At 45.3% G+C, this 16,728-nt stretch overlaps 1 protein-coding gene across 1 annotated transcript; it reads right to left on the minus strand.

The window, feature by feature from the left end:
* Positions 1 to 2,175: 2,175 nt before the first annotated feature.
* csnk2a4 (casein kinase 2, alpha 4 polypeptide) lies at positions 2,176 to 15,351 on the minus strand. The gene is made up of 13 exons (XM_084446326.1): positions 15,264 to 15,351; positions 10,570 to 10,836; positions 10,124 to 10,235; positions 8,335 to 8,436; positions 7,517 to 7,567; positions 6,899 to 6,958; positions 6,273 to 6,356; positions 5,875 to 5,985; positions 5,166 to 5,267; positions 4,925 to 5,025; positions 4,073 to 4,221; positions 3,376 to 3,465; positions 2,176 to 2,699 (listed from the first exon to the last, which is right to left on the minus strand). The coding sequence occupies exons 2-13, from the start codon at positions 10,668 to 10,670 to the stop codon at positions 2,581 to 2,583; spliced, it is 1,182 nt and encodes a 393-aa protein (XP_084302452.1). The 5' UTR covers positions 10,671 to 10,836; positions 15,264 to 15,351; the 3' UTR covers positions 2,176 to 2,580.
* Between the last annotated feature and the right edge of the window lie 1,377 nt (positions 15,352 to 16,728).

The raw sequence follows: 16,728 nt of genomic DNA on the forward strand, positions 1-16,728 counted from the left end.
ATTTACATTTAGGACATCTAGACATCTACGCATCAGTAACTACACACAATTCAAAGCCAGATATTGAAATGACAGGTCAAGCGTAGCGCTGCGAGAGAAATCAAGAGCATGAACAAACCGGAGACATTCTTGATAAATAAAACACGTGTTTATTTACACAAATATTTTCAAATACTAGTCTTCTACATGGGGACATAAAAATATATACAGTGATGTAAGGACTCGTACACCTTATCAGGTTGATGTATGCATGTACTGTAATCATTGCATGTCGAGAGATTTCCAATGAAAAAAAAGGAGGCGTATGTACAACAGGGTCTCCGTCTCTGGCACTAAAACACTGGGAAAATTCAACCCTTCATGTTCACTCCTTCCATGGATAAGTGAAGCCATATTATGTCGATCACAAAACCTACCTCAGAAACAAACTAAATACAAAAAATAAAATGCTACGCCTCATCTTCTCTGGTCCAAACAGCAGGTACAGAAATAGTACATCAGTCAACTTAACCATCTGGTGCCTTTGTATTATGTTGTGATTTTTCATTTTACACTTCCCATATGAAGAGAATATGTTCTCCACACATCAGTAATCAAGTCACTGAGCACCTCCAAGAGCATTTATCCAACAAAACTAACAAGGTTTGGTCAGTCTCCTCGTCCCAAGATGGAGTAAACTTTGGTTACAACTTGAAGTAATTCAAGGAACAGGAAAGCAGCAAGTTTGAGAAAGTAAAAAAACAAAACTGAACACATTGCTTTGCCTGGCTTTCAACAGGATTGACTACATCGTCATCAAGGCCTTTTCAGCCCAATAACTTCCAGCACTCCAAAGCATTTCAGTTGGAAAAACAAGTGAACAGATGATCAGGGAACCCTTACAGTATATCAAAAGAAGACTGGTATCTGGTCTAGTAGAAAGGTAAGACAAAACTATTCAGGCAGAAGTGTTGACGTGTCATTTAGTATAAGGTGAGTGAGGCAGCTTCAGTGTGAACACACATCTGAGCAAAGAACAGCACCAAGCACTTCCATATGCCGTGGAGACGACTCTCCCAACGAGGCGAAGACCTCCAGTAGAAGATCTCCATGTAGAAGAGCTCTATATTCTTATTTAGATACAGGAATTGCTTACGATGGTTTTGCCAAGTCTTGTTTTGACAATGCTGCATTTGTAAACTAAACAGATGTGCTCCTTTTGGTCCAAATGCTACAGTCCCTTCTTTTTGCTAACTATTTCGTCTGACCAGTGTCTGTAATGTACAAAACAACGTGTGGAGGGGGAACCATGTCCCTCCTCACCCACGTATGTGACTGCTTTTTGGACAGTAAACATACAAGCACACATACATACACATCAGTTATCTTGTCACTTTGTCAAAATGAAAGGAATACCTGTATATGTCAACTACACAGAACATTCATTTCAAATGTAGGGTTTAACACGTTCATTCGAAGACAAAAGAACAAAAAATAAAAATATATATTGTTCAGACGACACTGCATCAAAGGTGTGTGTTCCTGGGGGCCTCGGGGAGGTGTGTGTTCCTGGGGCCCTCAGGGAGGGGAGGTGTGTGTTCCTGGGGGCCTCAGGGAGGGGAGGTGTGTGTTCCTGGGGCCCTCAGGGAGGGGAGGTGTGTGTTCCTGGGGGCCTCGGGGAGGTGTGTGTTCCTGGGGCCCTCGGGGAGGGGAGGTGTGTGTTCCTGGGGGCCTCGGGGAGGTGTGTGTTCCTGGGGCCCTCGGGGAGGTGTGTGTTCCTGGGGGCCTCGGGGAGGTGTGTGTTCCTGGGGGCCTCGGGGAGGTGTGTGTTCCTGGGGCCCTCAGGGAGGGGAGGTGTGTGTTCCTGGGGCCCTCAGGGAGGGGAGGTGTGTGTTCCTGGGGGCCTCGGGGAGGTGTGTGTTCCTGGGGGCCTCGGGGAGGGGAGGTGTGTGTTCCTGGGGGCCTCGGGGAGGGGAGGTGTGTGTTCCTGGGGGCCTCGGGGAGGTGTGTGTTCCTGGGGCCCTCAGGGAGGTGTGTGTTCCTGGGGCCCTCAGGGAGGTGTGTGTTCCTGGGGCCCTCGGGGAGGTGTGTGTTCCTGGGGGCCTCGGGGAGGGGAGGTGTGTGTTCCTGGGGGCCTCAGGGAGGGGAGGTGTGTGTTCCTGGGGCCCTCGGGGAGGTGTGTGTTCCTGGGGCCCTCGGGGAGGTGTGTGTTCCTGGGGGCCTCGGGGAGGTGTGTGTTCCTGGGGGCCTCGGGGAGGTGTGTGTTCCCGGGGGGCCTCGGGGAGGTGTGTGTTCCTGGGGCCCTCAGGGAGGTGTGTGTTCCCGGGGGGCCTCGGGGAGGTGTGTGTTCCCGGGGGGCCTCGGGGAGGTGTGTGTTCCTGGGGGCCTCGGGGAGGTGTGTGTTCCTGGGGGCCTTGGGGAGGTGTGTGTTCCTGGGGCCCTCAGGGAGGGGAGGTGTGTGTTCCTGGGGGCCTCAGGGAGGGGAGGTGTGTGTTCCTGGGGGCCTCGGGGACCAGTCGTGGCTGAGTGAGTAGAGGTGGGATGGACTAGCAGGGGGCGCCCCATTGGCTGCTCTCCCTGGCTGTGGCGGGCGTCATCCAATCACTGGGGGGCGCTGGCGGCGGCGGGCACGGGGGTGCTCAGGGCGTTGGTGGCAGCGTTGAGGACGGGCGAGCCGCTCAGCGGACCCAGGGCCGTGGACGCCGGCAGCGCCGAGATGCCTGAGAGAACGAGACATGTGACACATAAACCTAATTAACTAATAACTGTACTGGAAATCTGATACTCTGATACTAAATATACCTACATTGAAAACAGCTTGGTATCTATTACAATGATTTGTGCAAGGAAGATGGTTGAATTAAACCAAATAGTTATCCCAAATTAACGTCATAACTATTGTTACAAGGGGGAGAAACAGGACTTAAAGCAGTCTGGACTCAGTCAAGAGAACATCATTACAATTGTAAACAAATGCAGATTTAAAGAAGCCTAGCACAATCAAACTCTTTTGTCATGTGGATGTATTCATGGAATACTAATGGAAAAGTTTCCCCTCACTACTACCATAGAGTAGGAAATACAGAATATTTTAGGCAAGTAGGCCTAAGGACCAATGGTTCTGGAGCCTAGTGGCCCATAGGGGAGGAGCCTAGTGGCCCATAGGGGAGGAGCCTATCTCCTGACTCCTTAGCGTGAGGCAGCTTGATGTACAAGTCCACCCCCTGGACATGACGCCGCTAGTATGTTACAGGGACTCACCCCCAATACAACCCTCGAGGCTCAGTGCCAAGCAGGGAGGGACTGAGTACCCGACTCGGCCGGGGATCGAACCTCCAACCTCCCAACCTCAGGACGGACACTAACCACACGGCCAGTGAGAGTATTAATACTCACCCGTGATCATGTTGGCTGTGCTCCCAGCAGGGTTCCCCCCCGCCAGGCTGGCCGGCCCCCCCATGCGAGACTGCTCCTTCACTATGGGATCTGAGAGAGAAACACACACTTCTAATGAGTAAACACACACTTCTAATGAGTACACATCTCATCACACACACATCACTCACATCACAAGAGAGAAGCCAAGAAGAATCCTTGTTGTGGTGTTTTTCAACTGTGATAGTTGAAAAGGATTTATTTTCTTTCATGCATGTATCCGTGTGACTGTATACAAATGTAGATTTGTACTTGGGAACAGATTTCTTATTTATCAATGCAGATCAATATACATTTCAATTTCAATTCAGCACCTACTGCACACTATCAGCATATCACCTGTTTGACCTCAGCCCGATATCTAACTGGCTGATGGAGTATGCAGTATGCAGTATGCAGTATGCATGCTCCATGCTCCCGTACTCACAGAAGTAGGGGTGGTCCATGCTCCCTTACTCACAGAAGTAGGGGTGGTCCATGCCCCCTTACTCACAGAAGTAGGGGTGGTCCATGCCCCCTTACTCACAGAAGTAGGGGTGGTCCATGCCCCCTTACTCACAGAAGTAGGGGTGGTCCATGCTCCCGTACTCACAGAAGTAGGGGTGGTCCATGCTCCCGTACTCACAGAAGTAGGGGTGGTCCATGCTCCCTTACTCACAGAAGTAGGGGTGGTCCATGGCCTCGCGGGCGGTCAGCCGGACCTGGTGGTCGTAGCGCAGCAGCTTGTCCAGGAAGTCCAGAGCCTCTGGGCTCACCAGGTGCTGGTTCTCACTGTGGACGAAGCGCTCCCACCGCTTACGAGAGTGCCTGGAGGACCAATCAGAGGCGGGCAATCAATCAATCAACCAATCAATATCCTTTATTTAACGAGGTAAAAAAAAACGTTGAGATTAAAAACCTCTTTTCCAAGAGCGACCTGGACAAAAATGGCAGCATAAAAACATGGTTACAACAAAACACACAAACAGGTAAACTACACACTCACAATAGTGAGATTACAGGACACAGCCATCACAGGACCAAGAGAGCTCATTTCTCTGTCCTGTAAAACTGACGAGTTCCCCCAGAGTTCTGAGATCTGAGGGTTTGAAGTCCTTCTGCACATCGTTCCAGGTAGCGGGGGCAGAACATTTAAAGGCCTTTTTACCCAGTTCAGTTCTGGCTCTTGTAGTTCAAACGGGCCGGTTTGAACTACAAACAGCCCTTTATTGGCAGGTGATTCCCCAACACTGGGAAACCCACAACTATAATAACACCTGAGATGTATGTGACGGGACTAAGACTAATGTTCCATACAATACCACTAATATTGAACTATTGAACGTTTGATCTACAGTTACATTTTTCAAAAAAGTCTGTGTATTTTCTATTGACAAACATTTGGCGTAACACCGGAACCAAATGAGAAATGACCGACTCCCGCACACACTTTCTCTCTGCCAACGTTTCGGTTAGACCTTCATCAGGACAGATGTGTTGTTGTTGTTTGTAACAGTGGAACCACACACACCTTCCCAGAATGTCGTTGAAGCGAGGCTCCAGCTCGATGTTGTACTTGTCGATGTAGTCGTAGAGATCCTCAGTCCCCAGCACCTTGGCTATCCTCACCAGCTGGATGAAAAGCACAGTGGAGCACTGATTAGTCACGCAGCTATGGGTTGCCAGGTCCTTGTCATGGGTTGCCAGGTCCTCGTCTTTACCGGTAATTAGTATGACCTTTCAGGCCTGAGAACACAGTGGAGAGCTTCTACCTGGTCGTAGTTGTCATGGCCGTGGAAGAACGGCTCCTTGCGGAAGATCATACTGGCCAGCATGCAACCCAGACTCCACATGTCCAGACTGTAGTCATACATCTGGAAGACAACAAGTGTGAGATGGAGGTGGTGTCGGTACAAACGGGCACGCTACCATGATCTTATAGTACTTGTAAGATTACCCCACCACAGCAGCGAGTCTGCTCGTTAAGATTACCCCACCACAGCAGCGAGTCTGCTCGTTAAGATTACCCCACCACAGCAGCGAGTCTGCTCGTTAAGGTCTTTGGGGGAAAAACTCAAGGGAAACTCAGAATTGTCACTAACAATCCACACTGTAGGCCTCAATACGAGTATAAAAGTGTTCAGGACGGACATTTATTTCCCTTCATTGATGTTCACTACTGACAGGTTGCAGACAAAGCTCCTTCATTATTATAAATAAAATAAACTGCCCACCATCTGTAACCACCTTTTAACCCTTTTAACCCTTAAAGTACATTGACAACATTTCAAATATAAATTAGATTTTTCCTATAATACTAGAAAGCACAGTTTCTCAGCTTTCAGTAAGTGTTGGAGTGAGGAATTTTTTAGATTTATTAGATATTTTTTTAATATTATTAAATATTTGTTAGATATTTTTTTAAATGTTGCCGGTGACGTGGTCGTATCGAAAGGGTTAAGCACTCATGAGATGACGTACCTGGTAGTCAACCAGCAGCTCTGGTCCTTTGAAGTAGCGCGAGGCCACCCTGACGTTGTACTCCTGGCCCGGGTGGTAGAACTCCGCCAGACCCCAGTCAATCAGGCGCAGCTGGACACAAACACCACAGGGTTGCAGCTGAATATCATTTCTCTATTCGTGTATTTTTACATTTCTCTCTGAATCGTCCGTCTTAGCTCATAATGTAATTGATGGTCATCTGTAGCGAGCAGGAAGATGAACCAATCAATAGACCAAAAGACATTAACTCAAAATAGAACTGGACTAGTGACTAATAAAACTGCTATTATTATTATTACTCTCCACAGGGAATTACATGCATGCTCAACTTAGTGAAATGCAATGTATTCAATCCTCCCTATTGGCTGTAACCAGACCTTGCGGTGCTCGTGGTCGATCATGACGTTGTGTGGCTTGACGTCTCTGTGCATGATGCCCATGCTGTGACAGTAGTCCAGCGCCTGCAGAGCAAGAGACCAAACCACCCTGTTAGTCACACGGTAACACTTCCCCTCGGTAATCCAATAGGGCAGAGATTACTGAACAGCTGTGGTCTCTACTGGTCTCTACTAGCAACGCACACACACACTCATGAGGAGAACAGATGGTTTATCATCACACTAAGCCAAACAAGACTTTTCTTATACATGTGTAAATGCTGACGCATCTCAGGGACTTGTGATGTGGGGTGAGGAGAACGTAGTTCCACGGGGACGGTTCTTATACATGTGTAAATGCTGACGCTCTCAGGGACGTGTGATGTGGGGTGAGAGTAGAACGTAGTTCAGGGACTTGTGATGTGGGGTGAGAGTAGAACGTAGTTCCACGGGTACGGTTCTTATACATGTGTAAATGCTGACGCATCTCAGGGACTTGTGATGTGGGGTGAGAGTAGAACGTAGTTCCACGGGTACGGTTCTTATATATGTGTAAATGCTGACGCTCTCAGGGACTTGTGATGTGAGAGTAGAACGTAGTTCCACGGGGACGGACGGTCTCTCACCTTGAGGATCTCATACATGTAGAACCGAATGTCGTAGTCGGTTAGGGTCTGGTACAGTTGCTGGTGGGTCAACAAAATAAGTGCATCAGACTTTACATGGTTTACATTGAGATCAAGCAAACAAGAGCTACATCAACATTTTGGTCATGTCTTTTTATGATTAAAAAAAAATGTTTTTGCAGCTAACTGCCATCAGCATGTACCGGTGAATGAGGACAGAACCAGAAGATGAGAAATATCATGGCACTGACGACACAGATTATTCTTGGACCTACGCTTCCACACATTCACACAAGAGTACAGAGAGACAACTGGCAGGCCAGAAAGGAGGTTTGAGTCAGAGGATATATTTAAGGATTATTATATAACGAGTAGTTCCAACCGCATGTTGTGATTGGTCAAGAGGAATTCTGAACCGTACTGATATTCATATAAAATGAACGGTTAAACCAACTGACAAAGTATCACTGTGCTAGGAAACTACTGTGTTTGTACATTTGCAAACAATTTTAAATCTTTTTTCAGTTAGCTTTGTGTTCTTTAAACATTTGCAAACATAAGCGAACGGTCTATTGCTTAAATATATTCTCAGTGCCACAAACGAATGCATGGTCTTACCTTGAAGTCAGTGTTGTTGACATGTTCAAAGACCAACGCAGGTGTCCTGGACTGAAAAGACAGGGATATATGAAGGTTTATGCAGTCTGCACAAGATCATGACATCTTACTAGAGAGAGATAGGAGGCATATCTACCACTGGGTCTCACTAGAGAGATAGGAGGCATATATACCACTGGGTCTTACTACAGAGAGATAGGAGGAGATAGGAGGAGATAGGAGGCATATCTACCACTGGGTCTCACTACAGAGATAGGAGGCATATCCACCACTGGGTCTTACAGAGAGATAGGAGGCATATCTACCACTGGGTCTCACTAGAGAGATAGGAGGCATATCTACCACTGGGTCTTACTACAGAGAGATAGGAGGCATATCTACCACTGGGTCTCACTAGAGAGATAGGAGGCATATCTACCACTGGGTCTTACTAGAGAGATAGGAGGCATATCTACCACTGGGTCTCACTAGAGAGATAGGATGCATATCTACCACTGGGTCTCACTAGAGAGATAGGAGGGTCTCACTACAGAGAGATAGGAGGCATATCTACCACTGGGTCTCACTACAGAGATAGGAGGCATATCTACCACTGGGTCTCACTAGAGAGATAGGAGGCATATCTACCACTGGGTCTCACTAGAGAGATAGGAGGCATATCCACCACTGGGTCTCACTAGAGAGATAGGAGGCATATCTACCACTGGGTCTCACTACAGAGAGATAGGAGGCATATCTACCACTGGGTCTCACTACAGAGAGATAGGAGGCATATCTACCACTGGGTCTCACTACAGAGAGATAGGAGGCATATCTACCACTGGGTCTTTGACAATGTCGATGAGGGAGATGACGTTGGGTCCCCCACGAAGGTTCTCCAGGATCTTGATCTCACGCTTAATTTTTTTCTTCTTCACAGGCTGTAATGGGGATAAACACCTTTTTTTTAGGACAACTGTCTCAGTTTTGATCACAATAACTCAAGTCTACAGCAGTAAGCACTGGGATTCAATAGCACCGTTTCCACTGAGGGAACGTAAGCCTGAGAACCTAGCCCTGAGAACCTAGTCCTGAGAACCTAGCCCTGAGAACCTAGCCCTGAGAACCTAGCCCTGGTGCCTATTCTGTTTCCACAATGTCCCTTGGGCCTTCAGGGGGGCTTATTTCAGGGGCTTCCAGCCTACTGTACCTCAACACCTCGGTCCACATCTGTAAACCACGACGTAGATCCATGGTTGCCATAGTAACGGTAGTGTTATCGAGTTATCCGGCAGGCTAACATTACTAGCAGGCTAGCTAACTAAGCGTTGCTACCTGCTTCAGAGTGAAGTCGTCCAAGTTTGTTAATGCTGCCGATAAAATGGCAACAATCACAACAAACAAGTGCAGCTGGCATCCTGGTTGCTATGGTTTCTTCTAGGGCTGCCCCCTCAAAGTCGATGAGTGGAATCATCAGTCGGAGACCCTTAAGTCACCTGAGATTCTTGAAGTCGAGTCGTCGGTTTTTTGCTCCACTGTCAAGATGAGCTGCTGGGCTAAGACCATTCACCTGCATTGTGATGTATATAGGGACCGGCCAATCATTGGTTTTGGATGATTTAGCCTGTTACTGTAAATGTTTGTTGTGCGGTAAAAGGAGTGTTAATATTAGCGGAGGGAGGAAGAAGGCAGGGAGACCCTCTCCCCCCCACTGAGCGCCTAGCTTACTGACCCCTCTCCCCTCCACTGTGCGCCTAGCGGAGGGAGGAAGAAGGCAGGGAGACCCTCTCCCCTCCACTGTGAGCCTAGCTTACTGACCCCTCTCCCCTCCCCTGTGCGCCTAGCTTACTGTGCGCCAGCAATCACGCACATTTCCCAATCTGAATATCACAACACAAAACTGCTTTCCAAGATCAATCTTCTTGTATTTACCAAGATATCCGCTGGAAAAATATTTTTTTCCCATAGACAGATTGAGGTCTAACGTCTGTGAAAATGCTCCAGTGAAGCCAAAACATGTCCTTGTTGACTGCTGCTCAACACATGAGCCTATTCACACACGCTTTGAAATGCGCAGTTGAGACTGTCGTCAAATCACCCAACCCTAATGTAGACTGTGGGAAACTGCATGAAAATATGGGGGCATCTGAAGTAGATGGACAATGTGGGCTAGATGATTCATGTTTAGCAAGAAAAACAGGCGTCTTTATTGTGCTGCCTGCAAGTTTGAGTTAGTTTGACAGCTGTCCCAACTCCCGCGGTCTCCACCCAGCCCAACGGTAGACATGGGGGGAAAAAGGAGGAACGAATAGTCGAATCTCTGGTTTGAATAGGCGAATCTCTGGTTTGAATAGGCGAATCTCTGGTTTGAATAGGCGAATCTCTGGTTTGAATAGGCGAATCTCTGGTTTGAATAGGCGAATCAGACTCGACTCACAAAATTCAGAGTGGAGGAAAAGCCCTAGTTTCTTCTGAGCGCGAGGATCACAAGCGGGTCTTCAAGCAAATGGAAACACAATAACGATTTTGGAAGTTGGATAACTTTGGAAGTTATTTTATTTATTAATTTTGAGGTTTAAACCCACAGGCTTAAGTTCCCTAGTAGAAATGGGGCAACTGTGTCCTCACCTTGAGTATTTTGACCACCACCTTCTCGTTGTTGGTGATGTTAACTGCTTCAAAGACTTCGCTGTATTTCCCACGCCCTAGCTTCCTCACCAGCTGAAAGTCATCTTGATTCCTAAAATTGAAGATATAACGTATCAAAAGACATTATCCTCTAAATAGTATGACAAAACTTGATTACATAAAATAGACATACTGATCATTCCTAACCCTCACTTTGTGTGTGCACGTTCTACATACCGCACACTGTCTTAATGCTCCCAACGGGGAATTTAATGGCACAACGTGGCCTGGACGAAGGCCACATCGGCCGAAACGTTGTGGCATTAAATTCACCCTTGGAAGCATTAAGACAGTGTGCGGACTTCTATTCTTCACTCATGTTTTCGTGGAGCACCTGTAACGATCTGTTGGAATGTGCGTGCATCACCCCGTCACGGTCTACGTACCCCCATTCCACCACGTGGGACTCGTAGTCCCAGTACTCCCGCGGCCGGTGTGTGTTCACCTCCGTGTACACGCGCGCCCGGCTTGGCATGGGGCCTGACATGTCCGACAGCTTGGCAGAGGTGAGGAGGAGCCCTTACCACACAGTGACGGATGGGTGGAGAAGAGGGAGGGAGGGAGGGGAGGCGGGGAGGGAGGGGGGGAGACTCTTCCAGACAGGACAAGGTGGTGAAGGACGGGCCTCGTCTCTGGAGCCACCAGGGGCGCCTCTGGAAAAAGAATAGTAGAAAAAACAAAGTTATCTGTTCTATTACATAACCAGATTAAACACCAATGGTCCTATGACATCATTTGCAGATGATGAGGCTTATTAGTATTCTACCATATGCTAAGACAATGGGTTGAAACTTGTATTTGATGCACTCAAACTGAACAATGCGAGTGTAATACAAGTAATTTGACTCCTTGGCTAATTAAATTTCAGGCCTAACTACATAAAGTAGCTGCAAATGTATTATCTGTTAAGTATTGACACACTTAATTACTAGGGTAGGACGGGATCCATCTGACAAGATGTACACATCAGAATGCATCATCTACCAAAGGTAGCATGGTAATCCAATCAATTGCATTGCCTAAGCCTATGTCTTGGAAGTGGAGTGAGTACACAATACATGTCATTTCTCTTGATAAAATACTAAGTGGTTATTGAGTGTAGTAGAATTATTCTACATGGAGGTGGGGAGAATCATGTCTACAGTCAACTGACTACAGCAGTGTGTTCAGAAAATGTGATTCTAATCAAGCTGTGAAAATGTGCCTTTCCCTTACTTGCCAATGTGTGTGAACAGAGAAGTTTAGTTTGACAAATATACTGTGTGGACATCGACATGCCATTGAAAATATGATAAATAAAATACTGGCTATAGATCTAATATCCATATACACATCTATTTATATGTGCTAGCAATAATCAGTTAAATCATTAAAATTCGATTCTAATTAGCTGGCTATACCCATTTCAGGGACCCATATTATTATAATGTATAAGCCCTGAAAGAGGTCAGTAGCTGGCCGGGTGTTACATTGTGGAGGTGCCGGTAACGTTACAGACTGGTTCTTACTGCCCATAGCTAACGTTATACTCGGTTAGCCAACGTTAGCGATACAAAGTGGGCTTGATTGTAAAGCCCAGTGCCATTGCTTTGCCAAGCGCCTTGCTTAGCTAGTTAGTACTAGCTAGCTGGTTAGTTAGCACTAGCTAGCTGGCTTTGAACCAACGACCGACGGCATTGTTGTTGGAATGAAACGAATGAAAAACTGACGTTAGATAAATTAGCCAGAAGCTATCAACGCTAACCTGGTTATTACGTCAGATAATCAGCAATTTGCAGCAGCAATCGGGATGGCTGACTTGGCTAGCTAGCTAGATAGCTACCTAATAGCTCTAGATAGCTACCTAATAGCTCTAGATAGCTACCTAATAGCTCTAGATAGCTACCTAACTAGCTCTAGATAGCTACCTAACTAGCTCTAGATAGATACCTAACTAGCTCTAGATAGCTACCTAACTAGCTCTAGATAGATACCTAACTAGCTCTAGATACCTAACTAGCTCTAGATAGATAGCTACCTAACTAGCTCTAGATAGCTACCTAATAGCTCTAGATAGCTACCTAATAGCTCTAGATAGCTACCTAACTAGCTCTAGATAGCTACCTAACTAGCTCTAGATAGCTACCTAACTAGCTCTAGATAGCTACCTAACTAGCTCTAGATAGATACCTAACTAGCTCTAGATACCTAACTAGCTCTAGATAGATAGCTACCTAACTAGCTCTAGATAGCTACCTAATAGCTCTAGATAGCTACCTAATAGCTCTAGATAGCTACCTAATAGCTCTAGATAGCTACCTAATAGCTCTAGATAGCTACCTAATAGCTCTAGATAGCTACCTAACTAGCTCTAGATAGATAGCTACCTCACTAGCTCTAGATAGCTACCTCACTAGCTCTAGATAGATACCTAACTAGCTCTAGATAGATAGCTACCTAACTAGCTCTAGATAGCTACCTCACTAGCTCTAGATAGCTACCTCACTAGCTCTAGATAGCTACCTCACTAGCTCTAGATAGATACCTAACTAGCTCTAGATAGATAGCTACCTAACTAGCTCTAGATAGCTACCTAACTAGCTCTATATACCTAACTAGCTCTAGATAGCTACCTAACTAGCTCTAGATAGCTACCTAACTAGCTCTAGATAGCTACCTAACTAGCTCTAGATAGATACCTAACTAGCTCTAGATAGCTAACTAGCTCTAGATAGCTAACTAGCTCTAGATAGATACCTAACTAGCTCTAGATAGATAGCTACCTAACTAGCTCTAGATAGCTACCTCACTAGCTCTAGATAGCTACCTCACTAGCTCTAGATAGCTAACTAGCTCTAGATAGCTAACTAGCTCTAGATAGATACCTAACTAGCTCTAGATAGCTACCTAACTAGCTCTAGATAGCTAACTAGCTCTAGATAGCTACCTAACTAGCTCTAGATAGCTACCTAACTAGCTCTAGATAGCTACCTCACTAGCTCTAGATAGATACCTCACTAGCTCTAGATAGATACCTCACTAGCTCTAGATAGCTACCTAACTAGCTCTAGATAGCTACCTAACTAGCTCTAGATAGATACCTAACTAGCTCTAGATAGCTACCTAACTAGATCTAGATAGCTAACTAGCTCTAGATAGATAGCTACCTCACTAGCTCTAGATAGATAGCTACCTCACTAGCTCTAGATAGCTACCTCACTAGCTCTAGATAGATAGCTACCTCACTAGCTCTAGATAGATACCTCACTAGCTCTAGATAGATAGCTACCTCACTAGCTCTAGATAGATACCACTAGCTCTAGATAGATACCTCACTAGCTCTAGATAGATACCTAACTAGCTCTAGATACCTAACTAGCTCTAGATAGATACCTAACTAGCTCTAGATAGATAGCTAACAGCTCTAGATAGATACCTCACTAGCTCTAGATAGATAGCTACCTCACTAGCTCTAGATAGATACCTCACTAGCTCTAGATAGATACCTCACTAGCTCTAGATAGATACCTAACTAGCTCTAGATAGATAGATACCTAACTAGCTCTAGATAGATACCTAACAGCTCTAGATAGCTACCTAACTAGCTCTAGATAGATACCTAACTAGCTCTAGATACCTAACTAGCTCTAGATAGATACCTAACTAGCTCTAGATACCTAACTAGCTCTAGATAGCTACCTAACTAGCTCTAGATAGATAGCTAACAGCTCTAGATAGATACCTCACTAGCTCTAGATAGATACCTAACTAGCTCTAGATACCTAACTAGCTCTAGATAGATACCTAACAGCTCTAGATAGATACCTAACTAGCTCTAGATAGATAGCTAACAGCTCTAGATAGATACCTCACTAGCTCTAGATAGCTACCTAACTAGCTCTAGATAGCTACCTAACAGCTCTAGATAGCTACCTCACTAGCTCTAGATAGATACCTAACAGCTCTAGATAGATACCTAACAGCTCTAGATAGATACCTAACAGCTCTAGATAGATACCTCACTAGCTCTAGATAGATACCTAACAGCTCTAGATAGATACCTAACAGCTCTAGATAGATACCTAACTAGCTCTAGATAGATAGCTACCTAACTAGCTCTAGATAGATAGATACCTAACTAGCTCTAGATAGATACCTAACTAGCTCTAGATAGATACCTAACTAGCTCTAGATAGATACCTAACTAGCTCTAGATAGATACCTAACTAGCTCTAGATAGATAGATACCCAACAGCTCTAGATAGCTACCTCACTAGCTCTAGCTAGCTACCTCACTAGCTCTAGATAGCTACCTCACTAGCTCTAGATAGATACCTCACTAGCTCTAGATACCTAACTAGCTATAGATAGATACCTCACTAGCTCTAGATACCTAACTAGCTCTAGATAGATACCTAACTAGCTCTAGATACCTAACTAGCTCTAGATACCTCACTAGCTCTAGATAGCTACCTAACTAGCTCTAGATAGATACCTAACTAGCTCTAGATAGCTACCTCACTAGCTCTAGATAGATAGCTACCTAACTAGCTCTAGATAGATACCCAACTAGCTCTAGATAGATACCTAACTAGCTCTAGATAGATACCTAACTAGCTCTAGATACCTAACTAGCTCTAGATAGATAGATACCTAACTAGCTCTAGATAGATAGCTACCTAACTAGCTCTAGATAGATACCTAACAGCTCTAGATAGATAAGGATACCTAACTAGCTCTAGATAGCTCTTATGCTGCTATCTTATCCTGATCAGGACGAGCGTTAGCCATCCTAGATAGCTGGTTAGATCGCGTTACTTACGCCAATTATCTTACCAATTAACTACATTTAAACTCGAGTTTATCAACGTGGGGCATGTAGCTAGCACTAAGCTAGGTAGCTTTCTAGCATGCAGCTAGCTAATGGGTCTGAGCCCAGTTAATAGGCATCAACGGGTTGAGCACGGAACGTTATAGCTAGCACCTAGCCAGCTAGCTCACTAATCACTCAGCCAGACTAACAGGTTGCTGGTTCGGTGCTGAATGGGACTCATTTTAACGAAGAGAAACGCCAACTCCCAAATGTATACCTATTACCTACCTCTCTTTATCAAATCGACGACGCCAGTCCTTCACACAAAGCTGACTTTTGAGTTCCCTCCTTCCGTCTGGCCGGTGTTGAGTGGTTTCTGCTGTCTCAGAGACAACATGGCGGACAAACCGCCACCGAGACGAGGACTGGGCCGCATACACCGAAGGCACAGCTGCTGGGTCCAAAACGTCTATAGAGGCTGATTGCCAGACTTTTCCTGGCACTGTGATGTCGGTTTATACATATCAAGTTGAACATTACGGTGTTAAGTATTCAATGTAAATTAAACAATCGTATTTGAACTAGTCGGTCGCGTCAGACTGTGCTGTCTGACAATGCGATCTAGTAACTTAGATCAAAGGAAGTACAGAAAACGGAAGTGAAATCTCAATTCTGCCATCTATGTATTCTGCTACACCCTGAATAAGTTACTAGTATTTTACTAACTGGATAGAATTAGCTACAGAGAACAAACTCAACTGCAGAGTGAAACCCCACTCTGCCCCGCAGCCCACAGTGCACCTTAGTTCGACACGACCGAAAGACTAAAAAAAATACATTTAAAAGAAAAGTAAGTTTCCTGATACTTTTACACCACATGGGGGCGATATTGTAACATTGAAAATCTGGGGTGAGTTCAGTCTGAAAATGGTGTGAACTGTTTTTCTACGGTTTCAAAGTCAGGTGTGTTTTGTCAGATACTATGTTACAGGTACAACGAGTAGGCTAGTGAAATGTTCAGATCAGATCATGTCCTAGATCAGGGGTCAGCTACCTTTACTATCAAAAGAGCCATTTTTGCCCCCCAAATAAGTACAAAATCTTGCAGCACATTGGGGGGATCATCTCCCAGGAAATTTTGAGTGTCGAACACTTAATTTCCTGCATTCTGGTGATTTTCTTTTCCATGCATTTATGCTGGATTAGCCTGTCTGCTGCTGTCTAGCTAGTTAGCTAACTTGAATGCCAACATGACCATTTATATTAGAAAAAGATACATGTAGCCTAGATTGTAGCCTTGTGAGACCATCCAGATCTCACAAGCTCACATTGTTTCACTCCACAAACCATCTGGCACGTCATGTTACTTAGACACACTAAGCAATATAGAGTCCATACCAATTGAACTAAACAGTTTGACATTGGCAGGGAAATGCGTCACATTTCACTTGAGACCACACCCACATATCAGCTGTGCTTCTCGTCCCACAAAAGCAGGATCCTCATAAAGGGGACATGGTTGTAGAGGAACATGAACAGGCTTTCCATTGATATAAGACACCATGCTAACAATACAGGGGCAACAGAGATGATCGACCAAACACACATTTCCAAACTTGTTTTGACAAGTTTATATTTATCTATAGTGTATTGATATCATATGTATATTCAGAATTCAGGTAGGCCTATGTATATTCTACTGAATATAAATATGAAGTGCAGTTATGCTGAGTGTAGCTACTGAGTTTAGTCC

Source organism: Borostomias antarcticus (assembly GCF_949987555.1).
Source record: "Borostomias antarcticus genome assembly, chromosome: 11".
Classification (NCBI taxonomy): Eukaryota; Metazoa; Chordata; class Actinopteri; order Stomiiformes; family Stomiidae; genus Borostomias; species Borostomias antarcticus.

What these genes read in the sequence shown, in the direction of transcription:
- csnk2a4 (XM_084446326.1), bottom strand. Translation starts at nt 10,670, where the DNA reads ATGTCAGGCCCCATGCCAAGCCGGGCGCGCGTGTACACGGAGGTGAAC. An exon ending in TGGTGGTCAAAATACTCAAG is followed by an intron (nt 8,437 to 10,123) that starts GTGAGGACACAG and finishes TCCCCATTACAG; the next exon opens with CCTGTGAAGAAGAAAAAAAT. An exon ending in AGCTGCTGGTTGACTACCAG is followed by an intron (nt 5,268 to 5,874) that starts GTACGTCATCTC and finishes GTTGTCTTCCAG; the next exon opens with ATGTATGACTACAGTCTGGA.